Below are 16,083 nucleotides of genomic sequence, written 5' to 3'. Positions count from 1 at the left end.
TTCTGAGCATGCATACATATAAGAGCTTTGCTGCCCATCATGGGTATGATATTTCCAAAACTGATTGATAAATGCAGAACAACTCCTAGGGAAGTAAAACCTCCTAGGGAAGTAAAAAACTGTTTGAGCTGAATTCATCATCAAGGTACAAGTTAAAGCCTGATGAAGGGTTTAATTTGGTCTATTCAGAATGTGGCTTCAGGTATAGAGCAGTTTGTGAAGCTGCCTGCTGGCAATGTAATAAAACAGGACATAAGATTTGGACCAAAAAAAGATTTATGCAAGAAGAAAATTCTTTATTCTTTCCAGCTATAAAACTAGTCTTTACCATCTGTTTCCTCATTTAGCTAAGTTTTGGATTTTTAAATTTTTTCCCCTCTTCCTGTTCAAAGAGCACCCAGCTTATGGAATATATTGTTTTTAAAACAACCCTGCTTATAAGGAAGAAAAGGTTATCAATTCCTTGATTAGCATAAAATTAGTATAATACTCACAGTACTCTGTCCACCTCTGTTGGTCATCCAGAATTCAAACACTGATTAATTTAATTATCCATAATAATAGAGGAAACACATTGCTTGAAGAATTGCCCTGAACTCTGTCTCTAAAAGCCATTAGTATTCACTTTTATGTCTTACTTCCTCTTGCACATTACTATCTAAAATAGTATTTTCTTGCAATGGTTATGTAAGGGAACAACCAAGGTATTGGCTTGCAAATACCCTACAGACTAAAACAGTAGCCTGCTCACTACTTCTGAAGTGCACATTCCTCACTACACATATATGCAAGAATACTAAATATTCTTTTCCAATTATGTGGAGTTTATAATCTTTTCCATTTAACTGTGTTGTTTTGCCACTGTGACAGAGTATTCAGAGTACTGTGGGGTACTGTAACATGGCAGGATATCTGGATAAGCATGTTGTACTAATTAGGGAAGTCAACTTACGCATAGTTTTTGATAAAACAGATACATGTACCTTCAATACAAAGGGATGAGCCAAGTTTCTGCATAATAGCAGTTTCTAACTTGTTACCTACATTTTTCTCAGATTAAGTCAGAAAGATATGGGCTATGATTTTATTCCTAGACCTGTTGGACTTTTTTTTACTTCTAATGTACTCTCTACATTCACTATACACAGTAAGAAGTTAAGCATGATGCTTTCCCATTAATTTTTAAACTATGGAAAACAGGACACTAAAGATGAGAAAAATTTCCATTTTAGAAGTCTTGTTTATAAATCATCTTTGATTAGTTCAGTAACAGGGATTTACTGTAAAAGAGTTCACTCAGTTTAAGGTTGGACTATACTACATCACAGTGCCTACAACGTGGCAGTTTCAGCCCTCTTCTGGGAGGCAGGACCAAACAGTTCTCAGGTTCAACTGCACAGCAGCAGGGTTTGGTCATGCCTCTCGCAGACTGCCATCTCAGGGAGTGGAGAAGAGTGGCACAAGACAGACATAATCTGCTTTGATCAGAAAAGTCCAAACAATGCCCCCACCTAAATCACCTTTCACAATCAAATATATAATTAATTGAGAACTGAATTAAACACCCTGTCTCTCTCTGTGGGGCTGTAGCACAACTTCAGAAGCTTGTGGCAGCGGAACAGTCACATCTTCATAGCCAGAATTTTAGTGTGTTTTTAACAACTGTGTTATCATATTGGAATCCTGCCCCAGTCCAAAGTGCAAACTAGTATTTATCTCCCCTCTTTCCTCACCAATAATTAAATATAAATCCTTCTTTTCAGCAAGACCAAAGGAGTAAAGGCTGTTGGCAATGTATAATCTACAGAAATAGTCTTATAATTAGCAGGGAATACAAAAACTTTTCATTTGACTAAGCTGTGCCCAGTACTGCAATACAGAAAGGGTCAAACAGTATCTCTTGAAGTGTAAAAAATATATACAACTATATTTAACATTTAAATTACTTTAAACACAATTGTTTGCATACGAACAATCTTATGTACATTCAGTTTTAAGCAATACCTCTTTAATATCCTCCTCTTTCGTTAAACAAGTTTTATTTTCCTCCCAAAATACCCAATGCTACTTTAAAATTCTGGAGGGGTAAAGATTTGAGCTATATAGAAAATAGCAGGATGTCTTACAATTGTAGTGTATGACAGCACATACTTTCCATAAAAACAACACATCATTCAGAAACTGAACCATTGTAAAAGTTCTCAAGTCCAACAGGACTGTCTTTAAAAGGTTACTTTGGTTAACAGCAAATCATTCTTAAACAATTAAGGAAAAAATATATATTCTTTTACCACCTCTACAGATGCATTTCCTTGGCACATTGTAGCAATCCATATACCTTTATAGACAAGCACTGCAGCTGTTCAGTGCTCTTTATTTCTACTATGATTTCAATAAAATAGATTATATATCAGGTTGGATTGATTATAATTAAATTAGTCCAACTTCCTAAAATCTGTGAATAAGAGAACTCTCTTCCTAAGACTTCATAGATAGAATCTCTGGATATCAGAGAAAGAATGGCCATACTATTACTTCTTCCTCACAAGGTTGATCTCATGCAGTATTTGCAACAGCATCACTAAGTTGCACAAAACCACTGTTTTTCTGCTTATCTTTCCCAGTTAGGAGAGTAAGTCAACTTGTGCTGAGCTCTGCATACTCTGACACCCAGCCAGTCACACTAGCCTCTAAGCATTCAAACAACTAAAGTGTCACTGGACTTCATGGTAATGCAAGTCTTTCCTCTGAGTCATTATGCACATTCCAGGTCACGTGTGGTCTCTATCTCACTGAAATTTTACTTATTTCCACAGGAATAAATGCCTTCAGCTTTAGGCCAGGAAGAGGAACTTGATCTTTATCTTTCTTCTCTCTTGCACTATGAAACTCTTGATCCACCAAAAATCACAAACAAAAAGGCAAAAATGTAAAGTTCTCCAGGAAAAGAATACCGCATTAGTCACTATGTGTCAGTTAAGCTGAAAAGTAGAGAAGTCTGACCAACAAGCAAAGGCACTTGGTAACAGTGCTGTAGACAATAGTCAATGAGTCAACAATTTCAGTCTTGTGATCCAACTGACTAGCAGTGAGGGCTCTGCAGAGGAGGGTTTTGTAGATGATGTAACTGACGATTTTTTAGCACCTTCCTCTTGAAAAGGAATTGTTGCACTGTTGTGTAGGTCTGTATTCATAAAACACCTGCTACCACGAATATAATCCGTTCCCCTCACTAACTGCTTGTCAGACACTGGCCTGGAGAGGGGGTACTGTGTGGAGGGGCTTTCTTCAATGATTGGGGGTATCCTTTCATTACTGAAGTACCTGCAGAGGGCATCTTCACCTGTAAAACAAGGAGGAGGAAAACCAGTTATTGATGACATCAAAAGCCTCCATTAACACTTTATTTTTATTTAAAATATTCTGGTTACACTCCAAATTACCTAGATTTTGGTTATTTTTCACAACACACTTGGACATAAGCAGCTATCAATAGATTCATGGCTTTTCACATATTTTCTTAACACAAATAACAACAAAATAAATCTATACACAGGCAAGATACCTTTTGACTGCTAAATTACAGATTCACGCACACCAAAATCCTACTACAGGCTACCTTCATGCAAATTATTCTCAGGAGTGAGACCTAACAAAACATCTTGTAACATGTTATTCAAAACGCTGAAGAGACCAGAGTTGAATTCATATTTTTCTCAATGTAACTCATGAGTAATTTAAAAGCTACAAATATTACTCTGGACAAAAGAAATTAATTTTGAAGGTGAAGATGTAAACACTTCCCTGCCTGGTTTTGACCAGTGATTTGTGATTCTTTCTCTGTTTTCACTCTTCCCTAGACAGCTGACCATGGCAGCTGCTGCTGAAGACATCCTACTGGACTAGACAGGTCTTTGGTTGTGATTCAATACAGCTTACATACAAGCCTGTAGCACTCAAGGACATTTCCAGTATTAGAAAGTCAACACAAAAACAAAATCAAACTAAAATCATACACACAACAACCAGCCCTGCCACCTGGTGATCGCTCTGTTAGATTCCTTAGCTTGCTTCTAATATCCCTTTAGGTTTATAATTCTTATTGAATTCTAGTTTTGCATTAAAATAAAAGAATTCAGCTTCTATGTTATCTAGAATTACACAGTAGATTTCATTACTGACTTCAAGAAGAAACTAGTCATACTTATTTCCCACTCTCAAATAGCCTTCCAGATGCAAAAGGGAGTGGGAAGAGAACAAGTAAAAAAAGCCATCCGACATAACAGGCAATGTTATGAGCTTCTGTCTCTCTCCCATTCAGTGATGTCTGCAGAACATGTTTTCTAACAGCGGTTGCCGCAAAAAACAACTTATAAAAGCCCTACATTTTACATTTTCATAACAAGATTGCTTCTACAACAACCTCCACAGTGAGCTACACAAACAGAAAAACTTGCCAAAAAAGTAGTTTTACAATCAATATTAAATTCAGAAGAAAGGGAAAGAGGTGCATGTAAGAGCAATACTTGACTATAAAGAGACAAGTATCGATCTGCCCTAGTCATTCTAGCTTACTTTTATAATGCTCATAAGAATTCCAAGGCAGGAAAAAGTTTGAGCCCCAGCACTGCATATCCTCAAAAATTTCATAACTACCCTCTGGCATTCCTGCTAAAACCAACAACTGTCACCTCAGATCCGTCCGGCAATATGCAAACTATAATACTCTGTTCCTAATTTAAACACTTTCACACAGTTCACCCCAAGAAAATTGAGAGGAAGGGAAGAGAGGGAGGGATGAAACCTAAAACCTTGCCTTTTCTCCCTAGTCCTCGTGGCCTAGAGAAGGGTTCTGCAGCTCCTATCCAGCTTCCATCAGCAGGCATCGACAACGGACGAGGTTTTCCTAGAGGCAACGTACAAGGTTATGAGGAATTACAGAAGGTCAAGGAGACCAAATTTTAGAATGATACTTTTCACAATTAAACAAAGGAAGAGATACATCAATAAGAAGTCCAAATTGTGGGAAAAAATATTTGAAGATACTTTCACTGGTGATGTATAAGAAATCAATGTGCTGAGACTGTATAGCTTTGATTGAACATGCTTGCTCATTTACAGCAGCAGTGAACCAAAGTTATAACCAAAACACCCATGGAAATGGCCACCTGTAGCAGCAGAGCCCAGAAGAATGACACTCATTAAAGAAATAACATCATTTAAGTGACCTTATTTCAGATGTGGAATTTCATTTACATCTACCATTTGCACAGAAGGCCCTTAATAACCATCAAGTCTAATGAGCAGTTTTCTAACACTAATCACATCAAACTGACCAAGGTGCTTATGATAACAGCAATAATGAGAGAGCAATTAACTCACCATAGGACTGTGTTTTTTCCCTCATCTTGGCTGGTAGGACGTTTACTTCCAGAGGATAGCCAGGCAACTGATCTGAATCGGCAATAGTAAACCTTCGCCTTCGACTCTCCTGATCCAGAAAAGAATTGGGAGACTCGGCCCCCTTGGAACCAGGTAATGGCTGACTGCGTTTGTTGCCTCCTCCATACACAAAACTCCCCTTTTCATCTCTGAAAGGACATGTCATTTCAGTTAGTAGCTTAAAGAGTTTAATGCTACAGACATGAGTAGGTCTGAAACATATTTCTAGCACCCAGTCATGCTCATGACAACTGGTATTGTGCTGCAAACAAGCTCAAAAAAAAAAGGCAAGTCAGGTGATGGAAGACTTCATTATATTTACTGAGGAGAAAAGAAGGCTACCTGCCTCGTGCTAATTCACTGTTAATGAGCCAGGAATTTAACACACAGAGCAGTTTAGAGGTTCCACTTCTGCAAAAGATTTTGATAAATGAGACCTTTCTGCCTCGAGAGCAACAAAGCCTGCCTAGTATGCAGGTGTGAATTGGGATAGTACATAAAAGTATCCATCTCTGTTGTAATGGCAACACCTATTGCCTCCATCTAAGGAACTATGTTTTCGGTCACTGTAGGAGTCCAATAAATGTCACTGAATATTTACACCTTCTCTCTCTCCTTGAGAGTTTCAATAATAGGTTCATGGGGGGAAGAGGGATGTGTATATACATACATATATATATATATATGTATACACACACACACACCCCTATACATACATATAGGTGTGTATATATGATTTTGATGAACTTCTGCAGGAACTCCTTTCCCAGAGCGATCTCCCATTCCAAAGTCCAGGGACAGACATTTTTAGAACCTATCCTTACAAGGACTTTTGGAAGAGAAGCTACCCTCCAAATTAAGATTTGCCTGGGTTTCTTCCCCCTCCCTCCCCCCCCTTCCCTGTGCATGCTATAATCTTACTGTTTGAAACAACCATTAGCCAAGACATGTGTAAAAGTACACAGCTAAACACATATATATACCTAGTATTCACAGCAGGCCCCAGCCAGCACATACCACTTTTCCAGCCCTCCACCAAGAACAATGCTACAGTTCGGTGAATGGGAAGGAACAATTTATGGAAATTCAGAGAGCAAAAAGTGGACTGAAGTGTTACCCCACAACTGTATGTGTGTGGAGAGCTTCTCCCACACCACCACCATGTGAAGACTGCACCACAGGGAGGGAAACAAAGCACTGCTCTTTGCCTCCCAGTGTGGACCAGAGAAAATCTCTGCCAGGAAGTGAAGGGAACAGGATGATAGTGGGGAAAAAAAAAAAGGAATAACTGCACAAATGCACCACAGTTTAAAGAGAAAAGCAAAACAGTCGGAGGTAAAAACAAATAGCCAAGCAAAAGACAAAAGAATTTCCCCTTCTCCTTTTCCTGCCTGCCACAACTTCCTACATTTGCTTTCTTTAAAAGTCAAAGTCAAATCCCCTTTCCACACATTGTCCAGTACAAGTTTTACAGTTTGCCCTGTTACTTCCTTCCTTGCCAACAGGGATTCAGGCCTAAAGGCATCTGAAGCTTGATATAATTTTGTGCTTCTTTAGGAAAGATAAACAAATTGAGCAAATGCACCTAAATTTCAGTGTGCTTGAAATTTAAAGAAACAACATTCATCTGCTAAATCTATATGCTTGTTATTATGCCAAAAGATTTGAGGTTTTGGGGTTTTTTTTATAAGAAGAGAGAATGTGTAGCCATAAAACTAGTGAGAGAGCAGGTCAAGGTAGGTCCAGCTTCAGTAAAGAGACCCTCCCAGTTCTTCCCAAAGACTGCAGTGATACAACCTTTGTCTCTGCTGCAGCCCTTAAGTTACAGGAGGCAAGCACTCTCCCACCTGTCCTGCAGCAAAAGGTCAGAGTTTCTGTGCTGGGCTACCCACACATAACCTGAAGTGTCAGGGCAGGCCAGAAGGCATGCCTGCCTTTTATGTCTTGCCTGAAAACTCTTTTTCCAATCTCCTCCCCATATCAGCTGGCAGGGTTCTGGCATGAGTCAACATGGACTTGAGAACGAACAACAGTAAACCTTACCATACACACCACCCCCCACCTGCTGTGTACGCAGGTCTGCATTTTTATAGCTTACAGCACAGCATAAAAAAAATAAAAGTTGATGTACTGACTCTCCCTTTCCTTCAGTGGGAACATTCCTGTTTTAAGCAACTTCCAAATTTAATGATTTAACATGATAGGAGTCATTTAACGTGACGTTCTTTCCTATACTAAAATTTCACACCACTTACTCAACCTGCTACTAAAAATGAACAGTGAAAAAGGTTACAGGCAAAAATTACTACTTGCTACGCTGGATTTAAACAATACCAGAAATTACATCAGTTCATGTCTTGGGAACAATTCAGATCAATGGGGCACACAATCTTTTAGTAATAAAATCTGTTACAATCCTGGTAGTGTATGCATTTAAGCATAAGTTGAAGCAATCCAATTCATTCAGGCAGCTAGAAGAACATTTGATATTTACAGTTTTCTCAAGCTAATCTGCACAGAGCTCTACCAGCAAGACAGCTCAGAAACAACCGTAATGAAGGAGCTTTTTGTTCAGTACTGCATGTTTATTCACATACCGAGGAGAATATGGAACAGCTGGAGGAGGGGGTATATACAGATCCAAAATGGCTGGCTTCTCTTTCTTCAGTGAGGTATCCACGGTGCTTTCTGGTGACTGAGCTGAAGTTGGTGGAGGACTGGTCTGAAATGTTAAGATACCTATCAAACACTTGAGCATTCATTTATCACTCACAAAAAGATAATTTAATAATCAGTAGTACCATGTTAATCCCCTAGTGAACTATTATCTCTATGCTGTATGAACACACTAAAACCTCTTAGAAGTCACATTTTCCTCCACCCCCAGTTTTGGCTAGCTTTGCAGTCCCTCCTACATTAGTCCTATCATGGGTAATGCTTTGCTCAACAATATTTTGCTCTTTCCAGTTCTATTTTTCCTGTAAATTCCATAGACAAAAAAAGCAACTGAGACAAAACCCCTTGTTCTATTTTTAGATGAATTAGAAAAATCCAATCTATTAAAAAAAGATATGATTGGCAGCCCTTGCAAAGCCAGCTCATGCTACCTTTATTCCACAGTCCAATGCCTGGGGCATAAACAAGAATACAGTAAAGTTCACCATAAATTGGATCAACAGATATAACTACCATCAGGGAACCAAAGAAGAAAATAGATTTGACACTGGTCATCTTTGTGGCTCACTTCTATATTCTCAGCATCTTGCCAGGATTCTGCCTGCCTCTAGGAGAGAAAAGGCTTCAAAGACCCTTTCACCTTTGTCAGGGGAGAGAACTGTACTCTTCCCTTTTTGTCAAGGACATGTCTACGCTTTCACTCTGCCCACTTAGTTAACGGCAACCCTGCATAAGCATCTGCCTTTTACTGATCAGTGTGCAGCAACCTAGAACTGTCAACAGGCTTCTCCAATCACTCATTCCTCTAAGGAAACACTACTTGGCATAGTCTATATGCCAGCCCACCTCAGCTCTTCGCACCTGGCAGTACCCATCAGGCATGAAGACAGAAAAACAAGACACTGGCACTGGTAAAAGGAAGAATGAAAGAAGCAGTCAAGTATGAATCTTCTACCCAATTTGAGAGAAATGTTCCTTCATCAAGACCTGTGATAACCACTGGCACTTCACAGGATGATAAATTACCCTCTCAGCTATAGGGAGACCAGTATCAGAACAGGAGTAGGAATGGGAACTCTCCCTGATTTTTTCATTTTAGGTAATCACATTAAATTCACTTTGGTTCTTTCCTCCTGTAAGCATTGAGCCCTAAGTTTCCTAATGCAACAAAGCATTCCTCAACATGGTTATTTAAGAATTATTAAAATCACTTTGTCTGCTCAGTACTCAATCTGTGAATTGTCCAACAACCAAATCTTACTTAAAGAAGTAGTTTAAATGACTTCTTGAAAAACGCTCTTTGACTCTTGAAAAATACCAAACTAAAAACAGGATAAAAATATGGAATAATCTAAGTTATTTCTGCAAAAATGTATTATTGTGTGAAATAGAGAAAACACTTATTGCCCCATGCTGATGAATTCCATGCATATCAGCAGCTTCAGCAGTTTTTCCTGAGATAAGATCTCCCAGTGACACACAGACTGATTAAAGTGTTGAGCACACCTAGTCCCCATTGTGTACCAAGAGGGCATAATCTGGTTCTAAGGAAAAGGGATAGGGGAAAAAAAATGGCAAGAACATATTCCCTTTTATCTAGGAAGCAGAAGAGGACAGCCATTTCACCTAACCTACCGTGACCTATACATAAACTTGTGTACCTGAGAGCATTTCTGGAATTTCTCTTTTTCAAGCTGCAACCAAGGCATTCCCATCCTGAGATCACAGTGGAGCTGGCAGCGTCTCACCTGCACCAAGGGTGGTTTCCAGCGCAGGTTCTTTAATGGAGCAGGAGTGAAATGGAAAGAGCCAGTAGGGCGTTTCTTAAGCAACAGTCTAACTCCAGTAGGATTCTCTCGCAACTTGGCCACCAGATTTTTTAGCTGCCATCCAACCTGGAAGAGAATAAAGACATCCTTTATTTAGCATTCCTCTTCTGAAAGGAAACAAATGAGAAAAACCCAAATCCCCCAAGTCAGACTGCTTGTTTTAACATGAACCTAGAAGAGATAAGAGGGATTCAAAAAAGCCATAGTTTAGAAAAATAAATTGGAAAGCTTCTTTTCTGCATGATTATTTGTTTTGTTTCCAACAAAGTTCTCTACTTAAGCTGTAAACTAAACTGAGATATCAAGCAATATTCTTTATATCTCAGTTCTAGTCCTAGAAGGATGCATGGATGTACTCAAATTGACTAAGACAGGAATTCACAGTGAACTACTTTTGTTATATTTCTTTCTCCCATTTAAAGGCATTGCTTACCGGTGCTAAGCAAAAAAGTAATCATTATATCCAAGTTTCCACATGCAAATAAGGGGGTTTTTAAAGCTGTTTTTATCTGCATTTCAGTGGTCTGTAAAGTGGCACTTTAAAATAGGCCTTAAATACAACATAAAGTATTTTAATATGATGCGTATGGCATTTAAACATGAAATACTGCATTTTTTTTTACAAAATATTGCAAAGAATTAAATTTGTCTTGAAAATAAAATGTTAAAAAGCCTCAGATATTTCATCCAGAAAATACCAGAACCACCTCCTGAGCCAATCCCTTCAGTATCTGTCGGGAGCAACCTTTGGAGAGCAAGTATAAGGGAAGGCTGGTAACACTGTTAGTTACTAACCACAGTTTGCTGATTAACCTGGATCACTTCATCACCAGCATGAATCTTCTGGGAGCGATCAGCTGGGGACTGCAAAAAGGAAAACAAGAGTCATGTGCTTCAGCAGGTTTTCTTCCCTCCCATAACAACGCCCCATCAGGCTAATTCAAAGGTTGCATGAGAAATGCTCACCAATATAGATAATTTTCACATCTATTGATGACTTGAGAAACGCAAATGAATTCATCATATTACTCATTTACAGGCTAAATTGCACTTAAGTCTTCACTGTCCTTTTGCCTGCAGTTTGTACTATTGTTTTAGACACTAGTGGGAGAGGATTGAAGAAGGTTTCTGCCTTAACACAGCAACTATCTTAAACAGCTTTCAAATAAATGTATATTGATTTTAAAAAAAATACATTAAGACTTTGAATGTACAGAACAAAGGACCAAAAACCCTCCAATCCACAAGATATATCCATTGCACTTTCCTTTTTTGTTTCCTAATGTAAATAAAACCTTCCAACTTTACTGTAAAACTGCCTACCTGCATCATCAAGGTCAACAGATAAAAACAGGTTTGCACACATCAGGTGTGCATAGATAGGTATTTTTGAAGTATCTATCTAATAATAATACACCTCAAAATACCAGTTTCTTGGAACAAACCCTAAGTTCTGGGGAACCATTAGCAAGGAAGAGCTAAATGTGTCAATATTTACATTTATCAAGAGCTAGTGCAACACAGCAGCAATTGCTGCAGTTACTGCAAACAGTCTCACTGCTATAACACACCAACTCTGACCAGCCTTGACAACACCCAGGCATACTACTTTGGTACATATTGCACCTTGGTCACAGGACAACTCCTCTCATTCCCCCTCCATCCCATGAGTAACCATGGCAGCACGCCAGCTGTTCCTAGGGACTCCAACACCAAGCACTGGGTTTAACGACTCCCTTTTGCACACCTCATCATACCTTTAGAGTTGAAGTAACTTTCTTATGAGAAAGACCTAAGAATAAACAGTGCAACAAGGAAAGAAAACGTGGGGGGATTTATGGGAGGCTCCAGCTACCATGACCAACCCTATTTCTTCATTGTCTTCTTGCTTCCTCTGAGAGGAAATGCCTCTGTGGAAGGCTGCATATATGAGTCAAGCAAGATCATGAAAAAAATCCTGGGTCAAAGTCAAGTTTGTGAAAATACAGAGGTCACTTCAAGCTGTCCTTTGGGTGATCAACAGCTCATCTGAGGGAGGATGGGGGCCCCTTGCACAGAGAACTCCTAGAAGTGACAGGGCACAGTGCAGACACTGTGATCACATGGTGAAAACAGAGAAAACAGCAAAGTTTAGATGATCTACATCAATGTGACATAGGAAGTCACAAGCAGTATGGCACAACTTAGGAATCCTTTTGGCTGACTGGTACCAAACAGACTTTCCCAGTCTTTTCACTGTTCAGTATTGTCAATTTCAGAGTGCAATTCCACTGCATTCCCACACAGTAGCTTCTAAGGATAGCTACTAAAATATCATTCCAAACCTATGCAGAAAATTGAGTAAAGACCCAGCCTGGGTCATCTAAACAATACCACAGCACCATAAAGAAATCAGTTTTGGGGGATCTTAGTCACTTTTCAAGTTCTGTTGCTCCAAGGGAAGAACCAGTGTTGATAAAAAAAGCAGACACTTAGGTCAACACTCAAAGCTACAGAAGGAATATAGGCCCCAAAATAAGGTCTACATGCAGAGGCAGCTTGTCAGCAGTCAACATTACATTCTTTCACATCTATCAGATGTTGAAATTGCTGTCAGAGTGGGCTTGGTCTTTGTGGCACATCCCGTACACAGTTATGCCATGACAATAGCATAAAAGCTATAAAAGCTTTCACTCTGCACTCTGAACTGCAGGCACAGATTTTCACCCTCTCCTCCTGGCCCCCTGACTTGGCAAGGGTAACAACTAGAACCACTGGTTCTTTCCTATTCACAAAAAAAAAACCCACTGCAAAAGCCAAGTTTCTCCACTGTTTGTTCTTTCAGTCACTGCTCCTATACAGCAGCATGTTTGACAACAGCACAGCATCACCTGCCAGCGTCGGCTGCTGGTTAGAGAGCCACTCCTTCAATGGCTGCCCAGAACCCTTCAATTAAGTCTCTGCTACAAAAGACTCACAGTGTACAACAACCACTTGCAGCAAAACTATTTCCTTTCAGCTGACTACTCTTAAAGTCTTACTTGTTCCTAGTCTTTTTACTCTGCAAGGTAATTTTGTCCCAGGACAGCTCATTGATTTCATTACTCATTACTGAATTTAGCACACTACCAACTAATTGTTCACATTAGGGCAGATTGCCTTTACCAGCAGAGAGCAAATACATTCAAGACTTTGTTAAGCAAGATACCACAAGGGCTCAAAACAGCAGATACAGTAACTTATTAAAGTAATTATTTTAATGCCAAGTATTTGAACTAACTCATTTACTTGCAGAAACTGGTTTAATTTGCCTAACACTGAAACATGCAGACACAAAATATTTTACAAATTGTGGATAAACAAATGATGCATCACACACTATTCAAAGCAGCAATACCATGCAAGTCATACATAAACCAATAAAAAGTAGTAAGTCAAACTAACTCAGTCAAAGCTACTGTCCATATAGCCTGAGTTAATCTATATTTATTTCACTTACATTTTCTGTAGTTCCAGTAATTACATGCAATCCATCATAAGTTGATTTTATGTACATTCCCTAAATATAAGAGAAAAATGAAAAACAAGTTTAAAGGCAAAACAAACCACATAACTTATCTGATTAAACAACTGTTGGCAACAGACTCAAAACATTATTAAAACCAGTTAACAAGTCACATATTTTTCTAGAAAAGTGTGTGGTCTAATATTATATTACTCTAAACTTTTTCACAGATCACTTTTACTGTAATTAATTATAATATTTATAAATACTTAAAACATCAAATATATGGAATGCGATTTAGAAACAGTGTCTGGTTGGTAACACCAAACACTGATGGTTTTGCTGTCTTGTTGGTCTTTGGCCTCAAACAAAAAAGTTTATTTTGTTACTCCTCAGTCTGTCTGCACTAGAGTATTACAGGTTTCACAAGGTGGCCTCTAGCACTCTCCATACAAAGCTCACTTATACAGGTAGGCTACAAATATTGCCGACATGTTCTTTCTACAGCTTCTCTTGGCAAGTCAATACACAGACTGCCCCACAACCCCAATGCTTCCAGGAGCAATGAAAGCTTCTAACAGAGTATCTGTGCCTCTATGTTAATGCTGAGTGTGAATACGATGACAAACTCAGATGAAGTGGGTGTTGACCCCAAGAACACCAAATTAAAAATCACAAACAGACTATTAACAATAATTACATAGATTTCCCCGCAAAGAGGTGACCAGTACATCTGTTTCATCATTTATGAACAAAGACATATCTACTTTTTCTATCTACATATGTTGCTAAAGACATTCACACTGAGCAGTACAGAACTGGATGCTCTTCAGAAGCTGAAAGCAGCTTAGCTGCCTGAAGTTACCACACTTGCTTAAAAGTACAAGGAAAAACAGAACATTTTTTGATCCTTCCTTTCCAGCCAATTCCTTCTCTGTTTGCCTGTCAGTTTCCAATTCTGTGCACCTACCTCCTTGTTTCTTACTTAGTCCAAGCTAGACTGACTTTGCTGTGCTGCAGCTTATGCATTAATAAAGAAGTCCCCATAATTTCAAGAATGCATGACTGACTCAGTCAAATCCACTGGTCTAGGTAAAACTGTATAGAACAGTAAGACTGTGCAGCTTTCTCTGTAAGTGTTCATCCTTTCCACCTTTGGGGTCAGGGGTTGAATTCAAATGCACTTAAGAATTGAAATTCCCTCCAACTCATTCTAACATGTCTGTTCCCTAGATAGACAATCCACTAAGATTTCAAATTAAGTTTCTCATAACCAGCACCAGCTAAGTAGAATCCAGTGAATGAACAAGAATCAGTAAAGTTACATGGCCACTGAACATTTAAAAAATTTTCATATTCCTTCTAACATTCAACATCAAAAATTCTCATATTCTTCTCAATCTTGCTATAGAAACACATTAAAAAATGCATCTTTCAAAACACAAACATCATTTCTCATTATCTTCTCCTTCCCCCAGCTCCCCTAGAAAAACAACCAGTTAGGGTAACCTGCAAAAATAAAACTACTAAATTCACAAGCATTCCAGCATACCACCTGACAACTCACCTTTAGAGTTCCACCCCATGACTTTCTTTTCTTCATAGGTTATTATTGGGTTTGAAATATCTTACTATGCCTACCCACTTGCATTGGCTCACAAGACTACCTATTAAACACTGGGCACATGAGGACACTAGAATCAGATCTTACCAGGCCTTCCCCAGGTTTAATGTTGGTTAAATGAACCTCCTCCAGACACGCACACTGGCTCATCAATGGATCTGTAGTTGATCGAATGGCTTTATCACAAATGCCATTTAAAGTCTTCGCCTACAATGAGTATGTACAAAAAATAGTTAGGAAAATTCTCTCCTGCCTTCTTCCTCTTTCAGTTTTCAAGAGAAGTAAAGGAAAGGAGTTTGAAAACCATTGAAATACCAGGTTCATTTGTACAGATCTATTCTACAATGCGTTTATATTCTTACTGTAACATAGTACAAACAACTTGTTTCCATTAGTGCCATCTCACCATCGTTAATAGATGCTGACACATCCTCTGTCTAAAAATATAAACACAAAATATAGCAAAAATTGGGTACAGGGCTTGTTTACTTTAACCAAAATACAACTCATTAAAATATTGAAAGATTTTGATGATTCTTTGTGGGAAAAATTGACAGTTTTTCACATTGATCTTTATTTTTGCTACAAAAACATAATTTGCCATATGTCACAAAAAGCAATGTGCTGGCCACTGATTTATCTACACAAAGCTTTACAGTATAAGGTAGGACAGCTAGCACTTAAGTGTTTCAGCAGTACTTCTTTCCACTGTGCCTCTGAACTGACCTCTTTTGGAATGCTTACACAGGCAAGGTTCATATTTCCTTTTAACCGAAACATAACTGATCCTAAGCCAACATTATAACTAAAGGCTAATTCTGACCTTGGAGTACATGTCAGTAAAGCTAGAGGCACAATGGCTTTGTCTTGTAGAACATTTAACTGTCAGAAGGGGTAATTAAACATGGTGGGGGGGAAAAAGGGAGAAAAAAGTCAAAAAACTGTGCCCTCTCTACACTCACAAATTTCATTACGTCTCATGGTGTGGTGTCTGCCTTGACATTAACTGAAGCAGTGCTGAAACTCAA

General features: G+C 38.7%; 1 protein-coding gene across 2 annotated transcripts in view; it reads right to left on the bottom strand.

The window, feature by feature from the left end:
- Nucleotides 1–275: 275 nt before the first annotated feature.
- The window catches only part of CNKSR3 (CNKSR family member 3), a 58,529-nt gene continuing 42,721 nt past the window's right edge, over nucleotides 276–16,083 (bottom strand). Inside the window, exons 6-13 of one of the 2 annotated variants that reach the window (XM_071549281.1) lie at nucleotides 15,143–15,262; nucleotides 13,426–13,485; nucleotides 10,743–10,811; nucleotides 9,780–10,013; nucleotides 8,040–8,164; nucleotides 5,383–5,591; nucleotides 4,817–4,906; nucleotides 276–3,343 (exon numbers count right to left, since the gene is read on the bottom strand). In XM_071549281.1, coding sequence (XP_071405382.1) covers nucleotides 3,045–3,343; nucleotides 4,817–4,906; nucleotides 5,383–5,591; nucleotides 8,040–8,164; nucleotides 9,780–10,013; nucleotides 10,743–10,811; nucleotides 13,426–13,485; nucleotides 15,143–15,262 — 1,206 coding nt within the window. In that variant the 3' untranslated portion in view covers nucleotides 276–3,044. The remainder of the gene's footprint in view (nucleotides 3,344–4,816; nucleotides 4,907–5,382; nucleotides 5,592–8,039; nucleotides 8,165–9,779; nucleotides 10,014–10,742; nucleotides 10,812–13,425; nucleotides 13,486–15,142; nucleotides 15,263–16,083) is intronic. The other variant, XM_071549282.1, reaches the window with a different exon arrangement.

This window comes from Pithys albifrons, chromosome 2 (genome assembly GCF_047495875.1).
Source record: "Pithys albifrons albifrons isolate INPA30051 chromosome 2, PitAlb_v1, whole genome shotgun sequence".
Lineage (NCBI taxonomy): Eukaryota > Metazoa > Chordata > Aves > Passeriformes > Thamnophilidae > Pithys > Pithys albifrons.
Note: the sequence above shows the minus strand (reverse complement) of the source record. Positions and strands in the feature narration are given on the sequence as shown.